This window comes from Condylura cristata, unplaced genomic scaffold (assembly GCF_000260355.1).
Source record: "Condylura cristata isolate star-nosed mole 26May11 unplaced genomic scaffold, ConCri1.0 scaffold00001, whole genome shotgun sequence".
NCBI lineage: Eukaryota > Metazoa > Chordata > Mammalia > Eulipotyphla > Talpidae > Condylura > Condylura cristata.
Genome location: NW_004567102.1, coordinates 16282782 through 16299470, shown reverse-complemented (window position 1 = coordinate 16299470; position 16689 = coordinate 16282782). Strand labels below are relative to the sequence as shown.

The 16689-nt window shown below is 33.3% G+C and overlaps 1 protein-coding gene across 1 annotated transcript in view; it reads left to right on the top strand.

Annotated features, from left to right (window-relative positions):
- Positions 1 to 16689, top strand: part of PKHD1 (polycystic kidney and hepatic disease 1 (autosomal recessive)) — a 401857-nt gene that overhangs the window by 266115 nt on the left and 119053 nt on the right. The window contains exons 53-54 of the mRNA XM_004674033.1: positions 5162 to 5275; positions 7653 to 7740. Coding sequence (XP_004674090.1) covers positions 5162 to 5275; positions 7653 to 7740 — 202 coding nt within the window. The remainder of the gene's footprint in view (positions 1 to 5161; positions 5276 to 7652; positions 7741 to 16689) is intronic.

Below are 16689 nucleotides of genomic sequence, written 5' to 3'. Positions count from 1 at the left end.
ATGATTTATATATTAACATTTCATTAAATAGCTTATCGATTGTCAACAAATTGCAAGTGACTTTGATGATAAAAATTTGTCAGCTTGAATAAAATGATTCCGAGGGACCAGAGATAATTGTTTGATAACATCTATTGACTAATTCTTATAGCCTATTGTTAACTCATTGGGATAAAAGCCCTTCCATTCTCCTTTCAACCTCTTTTCCCCTTTCCCATGGGACCAATTCTGTCAGAGAGGGTTGCTTTTGTGATATGTAGGTCAAATATACACAGGAAATTAAAAGCTAGTTCAGAATAAAACATGCTTCATGATTTAATTGATTCAGAGCTATATGACAGTTTGGGCTTCATAGTCAGAAGGTGAAGTATATAGACTTAGCTCTGAAGAAAAGAGCTACAGCAGACATGAGAAAAATGGGTATGCTCCTGTTAAAGCTTGTCCTCCAAGTTACCTCCATATCACCTACTATTAAAAATGAGAGAATGTGTAAAGGTGGTATTAGGGGAGAGGTAATTTCTTAACCTATTTTTCATGTGCAATTTTGATATTTGTGAAATGTGAAGGTTATTTTGGACAGAAATAGAAATAATTTAGAAGTGCAATTTGTTGTCATGGGTTCATTGAAGAGGGTCTGAGAAATAGGGAGATGTTTCTAAAATTTGGGGCAGGATATTTAATATATGCAAGTGTGTAAGATTTTGTGTATCAGTTATACTGTAATAAAACTGTAAGAGGAAATTTAGTGGAATGAAGAAGAAGAAAAACAAAATACTTTCCTTTCTTTGGATCAACAAATGCTGATAAGTATCTGTGGCATGTAACCATTAATAAAATTTTACTTTTTGTGAAATATGATGTGCATGTACAGAGAAGTTCATAAAACCTATACAGCTCAATTAAACATTCTAAGTTCATTCTAGTGGGTATGTAGTGAGATCTCTTTATTTTAATATGTATATTTTTAATTTCTAATGTGATGTGTACTTTGTAAGTATTTATTGTCTGTGCAATATCTTGTTTTCATGATGGATTATCTGCTTTTTATTGATTAATTGGAGTCATTTCTATATTTTGGAATATACTTTTACAACATTGGTTATATGTGTGCAAGTACTTATGCCTATTATGTGCAGTTTGTTAATTACAGTACTCAAAAGTGATGTTTCCTTGCTATAGTTTTGGTTTCATCTACAAGTATTTATTTTGCTACTTCTATTATAGATATATCTGTATCTTCTTATATTTTGTCAATTTTTGCTTTATGCTAAAACTATGATTTAAGGCACACTAATGCTTGAAATTATTGCAAATTACTAATGAAATGAGTTTTTATTTTGGTGAGTATCTTTATTTGAAATCATTTCCACAAGATTGATTAAAATTACTTAGCCATGTTTGGTAGATAATAAATGAACTGTAAATAAAAAAATAGAGAAGCTATAACCAATTCTGCCAGCAGTACACAGTCTCTTCTCTCATTTAACTCACTGTTGAAAGAAGGAGACAGAAAGATTAGAGTTATCTGAGATATCGTGTGCTGTGACAGACTACAGAGGGCCACTTAGCCAAGACGTAGTCAGAAAGTCAGGTCCTGGAAGATGTCCCAACTGAGCTGCTCTCTGGGCTTGTTGGACTTCTGTGGTTCAGTGTGTGAACATGTCCAGGAAACTGAGGGAAAAGGAAGGGGTTCTAACTGGGTACAGTTGTTTTCAATTGTTCAGCATTTCAAGCCATTTTCAAATATGGTGGAGGGTTAGGGTGCTGTAGGGTGGCTGTGGTGTGGTGATATACATCTGAAGAGAGACGACCCTTTACCTTTGATTCATACCTAGTATTGTAAACCAATGTTACCTCAAAAAATTAAAACCAAAAAATTCTATCATAAATAGATAACACTGCAGTTACAAACTTTGGCTTTCATTTCTATCCACTTTCCACACGATTCATTTAGGAGTCTGGGTGATTTTTGAACAAAAACAGACATCTAGTCTAAGATAAGAGAGAGTTTTAGAAATAAATTGCAGTGTAGCCAGTTTTGAGGTGTGACTAGATAGTATGGATGTGAGGGATATTAACATCAGAGTCTCATGTGCACGGAAGAGAATGTGAAGGGAGCGGTAGGTAGTTCAGTGTGGCTGGCTTAATCACAAGGTGTGAGGAGTCATGTTGAGAAAGTGGGCTTATGTGTAAACTACATTCATACTCTATTCTATCAGAGGTTTAGATAATAAAAATAAGGTCCTTTTCTCTTTTTCGTACCTTTGAATTTCATGAAATCCATTTGTACCATATTCCTGAAGTTATTATAACGGTTATCTTTCGTATACCAGAACTTATTTTCTTCCATCTCCTCAGGTGATTTTAGCATCTGGAACATATTCTGTTTCCCCTCCATTGCCCACCATTGTACTTAGTAATGGCAACTTCCCTTACCTCTTTCCTATTGCTCTATACCCACATGTCTTAGGATGGTACTTATTAAGCCTAAGCCCAGCGTCATAACTTATTAGCTGTGTAATTTCCCACAAGTTAGTTAACCTCTCTTTGTCTCAATTTCCTCACAAGAACCTCCATAATATCCATCATAGGCTTGTGAGAATAAGATGAAATCACGTATGTGAAAACACCTGGCATGTCTTTGTAGCACCATGAATGTGATTTCCCCTCTGCTGTGAGGATCTAAATCCATTCATGTTGAAAATGCCTTTTACTACAGCTTTGAGCAGCTTGAAGCAGCTTTAAAAGGGAAAACCAGAGAGAACTGCATCATTCTGAGAGCCCCTTCTCTGGGACAAAGAGCATGCTGGTGAGAGCACCTTTTCCTCTGACTACTAAATTTGAGAATAAGATGAGAAGCTCAGTCTTTCCACTCAGCAGCCTGTACAATTTCAGGTGCCCTGAAGTTAAGTGTTGCAATAGCAGATATTTCCTTCTCTTAGGTTGCTCTTGTCTTCTTTCTAATTCATCCCTATCCTACATCTTTCCCTTCTTCCACATCTCAAAAAGGAATCCAAACTGTGGTCATTTTAGATACCAGAAGATCACGGAAGGCTGGCTAATTTTGCCCAGACTTTCTGTGGAAGCCCACATGTGCTGCAGTTTTGGGTTGCATAATTGATTTAATCTCTGATTTTAGAGGAACGCTGAACTCGTTTTGTGGGACTCAGCATACATTTCTCTAGGGCAAAAACTGTCCTACTTTTTTCTCTCTGGTATCTGTTTAATGCAAGACCATTCCTCTCCCTTCCCCCAAGAATCTAAACTACCCTCTGAACTATAAATGAAATCACAATTGGAAAATGGCTTACTGGACAGACTTATAACCACAAGACAAGAGCCATGCCCCACACATTTTCTTAACATTGTCCTCTGTCCCTGTTCCCCTTTTCTGCCTAGCACTTCTTTGTTTTGGCTGAGAGGACATATCAGTGCCTCAGCTGAGATTGGCAGCATCTGTATCAAGTGCTACTGCATCTTCCTTTCTGACCAGAATACTCAGGCTGTAGCCTCTAATCCTCGCTTGCACATTTACTACTATATGACCCAAGGCAGGTTTACCTATCTCTCAACAGGTTTATCTATTTTCAACAGTCCTAGTATAATGATTATGAAGATTAGACTATCATGACATAGTTTATATAAAAGGCTATACATTTGTAAATTGCAAGGTTAACTAAACCTTTGGCTAACCAGGTACATATGGAGTAGCAGCTAGGGTAATGACTTTATGTCCCCTGAAAGACTACTTAAGATGACAATGGGGCAATTTTAAGTTTACTATATGTTTCAGACTATAGTTGGCAGCCTGATTTGTGGTTATTTTTTTCAGGAATTTCTAAGCTGGAAGTTCTTGTTTGGTAGCAGATGTTTTTGTGAACCTGCTTGATCTAATAGATAGTTTGTAAACTATCTTTAGTTACTTCTTGAGCTCCCCTGGTGGCCTGGGGGTTAAGTCTCAGCACTATTGCTGCCACAGCCTGAGTTTGATCATTGGCCTGGAGCTGACTCAAATGGTGTAACAGACCTCTCCTGTCTTGCTCGCTGCTCCCCTCAGTAGTGTATTTCAGTTGATCTGTCTGTTCTGCTCCCACTTTGTCTCCAGTGAATCCTTTCACCTCCTGTACCTCTGGGCTACACCCTAATTCTTTTAAATAAATAAATAATAAGTACATTACACTAGTTGCTTCTTGAAAACCTAATTCTTTATATATTTTTGGTATTGTAAGACATATTTCCTGAAGAGACCAATCTTCATTGGGTGCATATTCATTGATATTATTTCAGCAAAATATCAAATGATTCCCATATTCCAACAATGGGTTCATGTCAACAGAGAGAGGTCAGAAATAATCTCCAACTGTTGTCTAAGTATTCTTACTTGAGTGGGTTGTGTCTTATACTGTTAAGAGAAATTAGGCTTAAAAATAATGTATTACTTGTTGACTAAAACACAGCATGAACTGATAATTTTTCAAATTCAGACTCTGAATTCTATCAATAATTTTGGATAAATGTGAACAAGTCTCTTTACCTATAAACATTGTTATGGATGAACATTTAGATTTGCAATAAGAATCACACTACCTAGGTTCGTTGTGATGATAAAATGCTAAAATATAAGTATATCAATTTTGGGGATCAAGTTATAGTGTATCAGTCAGGTTTTGCTGTAATATTTAACATATAATATCCAGATCTTAGTGATTTACAATAAAAATACTTATGCTAAACTCCGATGGATTTGGTTCCAGATTGTATGTTCCATATGTATCTCTTCATTAGGATAACTTCCATGAGCAAGAACATCATTGCAAGTGATCTGGTGAGAACATCTTAATCAAGGGGCAATACTATCACTCTACTCAAATTTCATTAACCCAAACTAGTCATATGACCAGATTAAATCTTAGCAGCTCAGTATAATATTCTGCAGTAATGGAGAACTGTAACTACTTACTAAATGGTAACTCAGTCTTCGGCAGGGAAATTTAGCAATCCTCATTGCCCCCTTTCTTCATTACATATTCACAACTATTGGCTCTTCTCCACATAGCTACTCTCTAACATCTACTTTGCATTCTTGAAATTACATTATAGTTTCCCCCTTTCTATTTTAATTTCAAATTAATTGAGACTATATACTCTTCTTTGTAAACAGGTACTTTAGAAAATCCCTTAGAAAAAGAACAAAAGCTTCGGATTATCCTTAGAGCCTCAGAGGGAGTTTTCTGTGACCGTTTCAATGGAATTCACATTGATCCAGGGACAATTGGTAAGAGTATAACGTAGGTTTCTTCTTTTTTTTTTTAAACGAGGTGTGTGTGATAAATACCATTTATAAAATAGCTACTGAATTGAAGGTACTCATCTAGACAATTCTTACTTATTATATCACTTATTCTTCTGGTAACAGTATTCATTTCTACAGATGTCAAACTTAAACTCAGATGATGAGCAAGACCCAGACAGCCAAATGGCTTTATAAAGTCCGAACTAGGTTTATATGAAGATTGACCAGATACCAAAGTCTGGACTCAGAGTCCATGTTATCAACTACCAATACTGTGTGGTTATAAAATGTGTATATACATATATTTGAAAACTGATAGGTCTGTAGATTGCTAAGGAACATCGACAGTTGACAGTTTTTGATACTGCCACAATACCATGTCCTATTTTAAAACTGGTCTACCTAGATACATAGAAACTGGGACTAGTCTTGGATAACCATGATGTAAAAGACACACAATAACCCAATAACATATATACATGTGTGTGTATGTGTATGTGTGAATCTGTTTATCACATTTCTAATATTTCTCATTTTTTTTCTATATGAATAACTACTTTGATAAGACCTCAGTGATTCAGTAAAGGGAAAATAATCATGTAAGGGTATATAAAGTTTGATAACCTAGCTTTGTATTGTATAACCATTAACATATAGGACTGTGATAGTGCTTTATTGTTTCCAAATAGTTTTTCATATATGTTATTATTTTATCATTTTGAGAATATGAGATTCAAGAATTATTTAATTATTTCAAGTTATGGACTAGATGGATCATATGTCTACTGTGCTTTATGGAGTGCCACATGGATTAGTTCAATCCTCTGTGCATGAGAGGGGTATACAAGTTTAGCTATCCAGACTTCAGACTCCAGAAACAAAATCAAACTAGTTCTTTTGAAGTTGTCCCTGATATTAAATTGAATAAGGAATGAAATATGTGTATCATTGCATACTTAAATTTTTGTGATATCATTAGTAAACAACATACTTTAATCTCTGTAAGTATTATTATTTCCTTTAAACAACTAAGAAATGGTGTATTTTACAGTAAAGCTCTGAAGATTGGGAATGATCAAGAGATCTGCTATTCTGGTCAATTGAATTTTCTGGCTAATTCAAATTTAAGGAAATGAACTGTGTTTTGTTACAATCTTTGTTGGAAATTTCTCTAAGTTGCTTCATGTGTTTCTCCTGCCTAGCTTACTTAACCAATAGTGAAGTTTACATAACCAATAGTGAAAAAGAATGAAATTTTTGATGATAAAGTTGTATGAAACTTTGCAGTATATCTATGATTATGACAGATGGATTCAAGGATGGATCCTGAAAGTAAGAGTAGTTTTTATATTTTCAGTAATTACGAGTTTAATTTTATTATCTTCTGATTTTTCTGAGAATATGGAGAATATTATAGATGTTGATAAACAGTTTGTTAGGTTGTACCTAACTAAGATTTTTTGGTTAAATTTGATGAAAATCAAAGGCATATTATCTTCTCATTATTTGCACTTACTTCCTTTATTCATATGTTTTCTGTTAAAAATAGTGAAATCTTTAGATTTCAAGATTATTTATTTGTAAAAAATAGGGTGGATGCCAGGGATATACAGACAACGCATGTAGGTACAGGGAGAAAATATTAGAACTTCTATTTAAATATATATTAAATATGTATATGAAAATATTTACATATGCATATATATATATCTACAAGTAAATACACATGAATTAAGGATGCATGATTATACTTTTTAGATGCTTGAGTTCATTTTCAAAACATTTATAGATCAGTAGATTTTGAGGAATTGTTCTCCATGTGATAATAAAATATTAGTAAAAATGTAAGAGTAAAAAGCCTGAAGGAATAAAAGTGGACTGCATCAAGCATACCCAAGTAAGGGTTTAATTTATGAGTCTGAAATAAATTATATTTTGAAACAAAGGACCTAAAGATCTAGAAATCTATATTAAAATAAACTATGAGTTTTAACTAGTGAAAACAAAGCTAATAGCACCAATCTCTTTTCATAGGAAATAAAATAATCTTTTGTATTTTGGAAAAAAGTATAACATAAAACCAGTTAACAACCAATAGAATTGCACACACTTTGGAATCAGCTGATGGTAGAAATCTAACTAGTTACCTGTTAACGAGGTCTATTTCCCAGTTTTTGGATGACTTGATATAGTACAGTGTTCATTTCTGGATAGATTTTTAGAGAATAACTTCCATGGCTATGTGAAAAAACTTCACGTACAGTTTCTGTGCACAATAACCTCTCTTAAGAGTTTTGCTATGTTGAATTAACTTCTGTGAAAGATTTTCCTATCCAACTGTTGCTCCTTTTATTTTCAGGTGTTTATGGAAAAGTCCAGCTTCACAGTGCTTATCCTAAAAAGTCCTGGACACACCTTGGAGCTGATATCGCTTCAGGAAACGAGAAGTAAGGACTGAGAAAGAGTTAGGGTTATGCTGTTTGGTTCAGTTTGCTTCAACTTAAGGTATTAATAAGATATGAAAAAAATTTAGATTTAGAATCACAATTCAAGGATGAATAAATTAAAAATAATGAATTAAGATGATTTAAAAAATATGTAATAACATAAAATGAAGTTATCAAAAACAAATCAGGCAAGGCAGGATATTTATTTTTACTGAGGAGTAAGTTTTAGATAATGCATGTTTGCTGCCATTAAAAGTTATAAATTCTGTAAGATAATAGGTGAAGTATGAGGTGAGTCCACAACAGTCTGAATTAAAATGGTAGTTGGTAATGAGGTAGACAGAAATAAAGTAGGAAAGTGTTGACGCATATGAAGAATCTTGTGGAATTTAAATGCAATAGTAGAAGTTACTATGCGTTGACTGCTTAAACAGATATACCATTGTGTCAAAATGAATACATAATATGAAGAACAAACTGTGTACCTGTATGCAGAAGCCAAAATTGATAGCTCAAAATTGCAGAAAAGGAGGTATTAGAAATAGAGAACAGGATATAGAAAATTTTTGTAAGTTATTATTCATTTGAATATGATGCCAGAACTACTAAGGAAAGAATAATGAAATATTACAACTAAAATACAAGAAACAAACCTATGTGGAGGTACATTTAATTTGAACAGATTAACATCAAGAAGACTTATTGCTTCATATGCCTACTGTACAAGAAAAAGTAGTGAAAAAAGTAATAGAAAAACAGAAGAGAACTAAACCTTAATACCTTAGAATTTTCTACTATGTTAAATATAAGTTGAGAGTGGTGCTAGATCCATGAATATTTACAGAAAAAAATATTGTGTCCACAGAATTGTGCATCATGTGAAAACAAACAGAAGATATTTTTTGCTTTGTAAAATTAAAAAAATGCAGAAATGTTCAAGTGTTAGAGCAAACTGAATGCAAAATACATGAATAAGAATAAAATTCAAGAATAAAACAGTGGTATACAAAGTATAAATATATGTACATGTATTAAGGCTATCAGTATAAAAGCATTAAAATAAGTTGAATATATTATAGACAAGTTTATTGAAATTAGATAAATTTAACTTTTCCTGTAAAAGAAACCACATGAAATTTGAAACAGTAGTATATTCTATTATTACTATGTAACATTATAAAAGACAATATTTTAGTTAGGGTCCTGTGTGTAAATTATATATAACTAATGTGTATAATATATCCATATATTATACACACATATACACAGATGTACATGTATACATATACAGAACTATGTACATATATACATATGTCCACACATATGTGCATATATCATATTGATGATATATCGTACTGTGTGTGTGTGTGTATAGTATTTTTTTTTCCAAGGAATTGGCTTACATACTTCTGAGGTCTGGTATATTCACAATCTGGCTAACAGATTACAAAGTCTTCAGCGTAGTGTGATATGGTAGTGCTTGAGGCAGAACTTCTATAGAGAACTTAAAATTTGCTTTTAAGGTCTGCCAACCGATTGATGAGACCCACCCACATTATTGAGGGCAATATCTTCCATGTAATGTCAAATGATTGTAGATATTAGTTGTGTTTGCAAAATATTTTCACAGTTAAACTTAGTGTTTGAATAACTGAATGTGGATGTCTAGTTGAGCCTCGACGGTTATAAAAATAACCATCACAGGTCATGATTCCCAAATCACCAGCTGGGCTTAAAAACTGGGATTATCATCATAGGAAACTGGAGTTGGACTTGAGGGCCTTAGGAAGTAAATATGAGTTAATTTGTTCTAGCAGACTCTAAAGTAGCATATGTACCTTTCAGATTATTAGAAAAGAGAACGAAAGAAACCATAAGTAGTGAAATAAGTAGTATAGATAGTGAAGAAAAATAAAAAGTAATGAATCTAAAAAAAATAGACAACAAAAGTGAGAAAGTAAGAATAAATCTACCAGTTATAAAAAGATGTTTTATATGCTATATATTATTATTTTTTAAGATTTATTTATGCAAAGGGTATAGGCCAGAGGTGCAGGGACAGTGAGAGGATTCACCATAGTCAGAGTAAGGAGCAGAACAGGCAGATGGATGAAGTACATTGCTGACAGGGGCAGTGGGTGAGATAGGAGAGGTCTGCTGCGCAAGTGGATTGCATGATCTCTGAGGTGGGTTCGAACTTGGCACTGAAGTGGCGGTAACCAGCTTGCAGTGCTGCACCCTAACCCATTGCACCACCAGGAGGGCCATATGTTACATATTATTTTTACTGTTCTTGTGACTAATTTTAAAGCTCTGACCAGTAAAGCTACTCATATCAATTTGTGCAAATTAAAGGCAGGAGTTGATGAATGAGAAAGTAGGAAAGTAATCTTAATTTATTTAAAAGAGAAACTGATTTAATCTCTAATAACTTCAAGCATACAAAGAAAACAATCTAAAATCAGAAATGAGAATTCAAATGGAAAATGTTGAAAAGATTTAAACTGTAAAAATAAAAATACTTATGTACATAGTGCCATTTTTGAAACTGAGAAATAGATTATATATAAGAAAATGAAGTTTAGTTGGCTTAAGAGAATAAAACTGAAAAAAAACGCATAATAACAAAAATGTAAAATTATTAAAGATTTATCTCCAATACTACATTGGCTCAAGTAAATATGTGACATATTCTTTCAAGTATTCAAGTAACAGACACTTTTCATGCTATATAATCTAATCCATAGCAAAGAAAAATATGCAGTTTTCCAATTAATTTTAGGAAGCAAATATAAAATATTTTTAAACAGCTGCTAAAGATAACTCAATAAAACCTAAAGAATATTATAGTGTAAATAAAATATAAAAATCCTAAGTAAAATAATGAATAAAATTCAATAAATTAATAGAAAAAATCACACTTGGGTATAACCTGTTGAAGTAGAGAAGGATCATTCAAGATAAAATAATCCATAAATGTAATTTATCTAAGTAATAGATATAAAATTAAAAATATGATAAATTTAACACAAGACAGAAGCTCAACTGGAATAAACACTAAATAATATTATAGGGATAATTCCTTTTAAGTCAGTGCTCCTTACTAGGGTTGCTTAGCCATTAGTTGAGAATCACTGCTTTAACTTATTATTCAAAACAAATAATTAAAAATCCTTTCCCAACAAACAGCTTTCTATTTTATGGGAAAACATACTAAAATTTATTGTGTATTACAGAGATTATTGACTATTATCTTTAAAGTTTTCAGGCAATGCATTGAATAGGAACAGAATGTGTAAATTGTAGCTATTAAAGTAATGCCAACTAAAATTTTTGTGGATTATATATTGTGTTCTACAAAACCCAAGAGAGTCATTTGAAAAGCTATCACTAGTATTCAATAAATGTATAAATAAATAGCTTTCTGATATGTGAGCAATAAAATTTTAAATTATAATGTAAAATCCTATTTAAATTTTCAATTTAAATTATCAAGGGATAAACTAAGAAAAATCATAGGGAGCTATAAAAGCTAAGCTATAAAATACTAGTAAGAGGCATAAAATGAAATTAGAATTATGTACACACACACACACACACGTTTGGAATCTGACCCATTAATTCTAAATCTTTTCTGATAATAAATGAAGGTAGTCATATATAATCAGTTATTTTAAAAAGCATATATACCTTTAATATGAGAAAACACTTTATTGTTATTTTCACTAGAATGGGAGATAATACCCAGTAACAGGCTCAGGTATATTACAAGTTAGGCTTTGAATAAATTAGCATTTGAATTTAATTGAAAACTTGTGCTAGAATAATTGCTCAATGCTTTGAAAAATATATAGATTCTCATTTAAGGCTCACTCTCAAATAAATTGTAGTTTAAAAAATTAAAAATAAAAAGCTAAACCATAAATTATTTTGAAGAAAATTTAAGTAAATATTATGTAATTCTTTTTTAAGATTTTTAAAATTTATTTATGCATACAAGCTGGATTATAGGCCAGAGGTGCAGAGGCAGTGAGAGAATTCACCAGAGTCAGAGTGGGGAGCAGAACAGGCCAACTGATGAAGTGCACTGCTGAGTAGAGCAGCGGTTGGGTCAGGAGAGGTCTGACACATCATGTGGGTCACCTGCTGGGCAGGCAGGGATCGAACTCATACAGAAGTGGCTTTAACTTCTTAGTGCTGTGCTTTAACCCACTGTGCCACCAGGGAGGGTCCCTATTGTGGGTTTTTAAGGGATTAGTTAAAGCAGGAGATAGTACTTATATTCACAATGCTATGTCTAAAAAATCATTCTAAGGATAATGTAGACAATAGGACGTTCAGAAAAGCATCTAGGACACCACTTAGGTGGCCAGTCATGATAGTATAACATTCAGGTGGGAGGTAAAGTAGTAATACAAAGAAGTGGACAGATTAGAGACTGGTGGTAAAACCCACCAGATGCATCAGAGGGGCCGTACTTTCTTGGTTTCTGGTTTGCGTAGATGCAGAGCAGTGCTATCCACCAGCAGGGGCTAAGACTTGGAGAAGATAATTTCTGATTTGATCATTGTCTGTTTAAAGTGTATTCCTTGTATCCCAAAGTTTTGCAACGTGGGCAATTTAAATAAGGCTCAATAAGAAACTTTAATTATTATCAGGTTAGTAAGTTGGAATTGGACAGGAACCATGAAAATGGATTTTTCTTATAAGAATGTGTTAAAAACTTCAGAATCTGAGCTACAGGCTATTTTGAAAGAAACTCAATTTTATTAATTAAACCTACCCATAGTAATTAACTATTGAGTTGTTATCAAGTGGATTAACTATATGTCAGGAACTTACCAAATATTTTACTACATTATCTCATTTAAACCTTTTAATACTGTAAGCTAGGTATTTTCTGAATTTTATAGATAAGAAAACTTATGCTAAAGGAGTTAATAAAAATTACTACAGTTTATAAAGCTCTAAGTTCATTAAGTTGAGTTTTTAGCATGGTTTCTTGTGTTCTACATGATACAAATATTAAAAAGTAAGTCTCTTTGTCCTGTTGATGAATACTTTAAATAACTTATAAGAGGAATGTAGAGAAAACAAAAAAGGAATCAGAAAAAAAGTAACTATAATGAAGTAAAAATCAAAATAATCAGGCAACTATGGATCAGAGACATTCTGTAGGGGAGGAGGAGGGTGAAGGACCAGAACAGGGGTGGGAGAGCACCCACGACTACGGTGATGGTGCACGGGGGAGTGGGTGAGGGAAATTTCATGGGAAAACCATACATTGTACACAAATGAAGGATGATCTAATGAAAAAAATAAAATATAAAGTGAAAAAGAATTTATATGAGTGATATGTAACTATAGTATGCTCATTTTATGAATAAACTTTCTTTTAACCTTTTAAAAATGTAAATAATTTTAAACTCAAAAGAATTTGCAAAATAGATTTCCTATGCATGCTTTGCTGAAGGTTCCCTGGTGGTAGCATCTTTTCTAACCATATTATCAAATATTATCAAAGCTGGCAAATTGTGATATAATATTAATTTAACTGTAAACTTATTCAAACCATTTCCTTAGACATTGTTCTATAATCTTCCTTATGTTAAAGGTCATCTTATTCAGGCTTTTTATTGCTGTGATGAAGCAAATTTTATTTATCTCCCCTGATGAATTTTCATTGGTAAAATTAAAAGATCTGAATTTATTTGCATATAGTAGACGTTTTGTGAAACACATTAGAATAAGACTGTAAGAAGAAAAAAGTTTTGTGTAGACTTTATAAACTTAGACTCACTTCTCATGCTACCAATCAAAATAAACTTAGCAAGATATTTGAAAAAAAAATTTTTCTTCTTTATATCAATTTATCCCTAAATTAAGTTATTTCTTATTATTTGCTTCAATTGATTTGGGAGATATTGGTGAACAAAAAATGTTAGATTTTTAAATTTCAGAGAAGTCAAGAAAAATTAAAATTAGATTAAAATTTTTTTAATGTGATAGTTTATTTTTATATAATTTGTGTCTTTTTCCATCTCAGTTGTAATCCCTGTGGGCTTCACATGACCAAATCACCTGGGTGCCATTACCGTAGTCCAGTCTATCTCTCCCCCACCATTTTTGATCCCATTCCACCCCCATAAAATGTCTCTGGTACATAGTTGTTCATTATTATTTTAAATTAGATTTTTTTATAACAGTTTATTTTACTTCATTTTGTACATTTTTTTTTTCCATCTCAATTGTAATCCCTGCGGGTTTCCCATCACCAACTCACTCCTGTGCCATCACCATAATTCCGTGCACTTCCCTCTCCCCCCCCACCCCGTTTTTGATCCCATTCCCCACTCCACCCCCACAAAATGTCTCTGTTATATGGCTGAGTGGACATGGGTGGAGGTAGAAATAATGACTGTTCAGCTGTCGTGGTAACATTTCAGCCTTGCAGGTGACATACGCTGATGGTTAGTGAGGGTGATAGTGATGAAGAAGCCAAGATGTGCTTAAATACATGGTGGAGGCAGAGTTAACATGGTCTGCTGATGAATTACTTAAAATGGAGAGTAAAAGACAAAATGTTTGACCAGAGCACCTGGGTAAGGTGTGCTTTGACTGAGATGAGGAAAACTTGAAAGTTTTTTGAGAAACTTCCTCAATGTTTCTTATTTATTATCTTATTTTATACCACATGTAATTTTTTAGTTTATACATCCAGCAACATATAACAAATCACCATGATTGTACACTTTAAATATCTTACAGGTTTATTTGTCAGTTATACCTTAGTAAAACTGAAAGTAAAAACCAAGGAAAGGATTCTCACCAACAAAGTAGATTAGATCCCTCATTCACTGCTTCAGTGGGTGTGGTAACTGAGGAAATAGTTTTCACAAGAGATGTTCAGGTGGATTTCCTGAAGTGAAGACCAGAGGAGGTTGCACAGACAAACCATTAACATCCGAGTTAACTATTTTTGTCATCATCGCTGTCAACTTCATTGATTGCTTCAGTATTTTGCATTGTATTATTTGATTTCTTCAGTACTTAGCAGTACTTTGCATGGTCCAATGCAGTTTGACTGTCTTCTGCATATTTCCATAGCACTGGCGAATTTGTTTTTTCTAGCTGGAGTAGGGAAAAAATGCTCCAGTGTTAGTAGAGTTCAGAAGTCTATGTCTATCATTCTTGGGAGTGGTGGGGTGGGGGGGGGAAGTGCAGCTTCTGGACTCACTATGACCATGGTCAAAGGCAGCTATTACCATTAAGATCTTTCCAAAGTTTAGTTAACAAATTAAGTTGTTGATGAATATACATGAACACCTTATACATGATTGTAAAAATATCTAGAATAAAATTTGGAATAAAAGTTGTGTGTAATTATTTTTTTTTCAAAAATACTAGATTTCCTCTAAACTAGGTAAAATGTTAATGCCAAAATAAAGGAAATTTGTGCAGGTATTTTGTTTATTTTTTTAAGTTATCTTTCAACAGACTCCTGCTGTGATTATTCATAGTTTCCTCCTCTTCTCATATGGTTTCACTTAAGTTCAATTATGTTACAAGCAGTTCTTTTAATTTTTTTGTTTATTTATTGTTTTAGTTGTGTTTTGCTCAGAACAACAAGAGTCTCTCCTCACCCCTGTTGCTACAGAATCCACGAGTATTAATCAGACACATGGAATACAGCAGGGATTCAAACAGTCCTTAACTAAGCAATTCTTATTTTGGTTGAAGTTGTTATTAGTGAGATAATATTGGTTTAGGTAACATTGGTTTAGGTAATGTTGGATATAAGTTCACATCTCTTCAAATGTATGATACATACCATGCCCAACACCAAAGCACCTATAATTCTCTGCCAGAGTCTATTGTCCCACGCCTGCCTTAAACAAAGATTTCTTGGAAAGGTTGGATGGTAACCGTAATCGTGGATCTACAAATGGGAAGCATAGGTGTTGATATTTGAGGAAAAGTGAAACAGGACTGCAAAGCCACCTAGATGCTGGAAACCCAGACCACAGTTTTCTCTGAGTTATTGCTGTTGCTGTGCAGATACAGCAAGATGTTCTCTTGCTGTCTGTGCAGGGTCCTTAGATAGAGTTAATATCCTAAGTCTTCCTACTCCAGAGGAGAGAGATTTTCAGGAACTTGTGAAATTTGGGAATCCTTGATGGGACAAGTCAGCTTAAGCTTATGTTTTTAATGTGGCCTGAAGTAGTTTTTTCACAATGCTTTTTTTCTTAGAACTTTGCTAGGTGTTACAAGGACTACATAGTTAGATAGCTATATTTTCATTAACCATTAATAATATCACATCCACAGCTTCTGGTCTGCAACTGTTCTTAGGGCAGCAGTTATGGCATTGCTCTGTGGGGAAGAAACTGTTATAACATTAAACACCTTTTTTCAGCAAAATGGAAAGTGGGCATATCTGTGACTAACAGGATGTATTTTATGGGTTCGTTTGGCAAAGGAGATGATGGCCCATTTTAAACCAAATTTTGATTTGTTAAACATCTTGACCTAGGGTAGAAAAATCAAATTGAGTATTTGAGTTAAAAAAAAAAAAAAGAAACAGCAATGATATTAAAGTGGAAGAGACACAGAATACAAAATTGCTTATGGGACAGTAGTGTATATTACATTAAATTAGAGTAGAAAAAAACAGGGACTGAGTGGTCAGAAGAGAAGAGACTCCCCTGGGAAGTCTTTTTGAAGGCAAAGGGACTCCAGTCAATATTTAAGAATGAGTACTCCGAAGAGCAGAGTAAAGGCAGTGATATTTCAGTGACAGGTAAGAAGGTGTTTCATAGCAGTGTACACAGACATCTGAATGGAGCAGAGGACTTTAAAATATAGATAGGTAGATAGGTAGATAGATAGATCGATAGATAGATAGATAGATAGATAGATAGATAGATAGATAGATAGATAGATAGATAG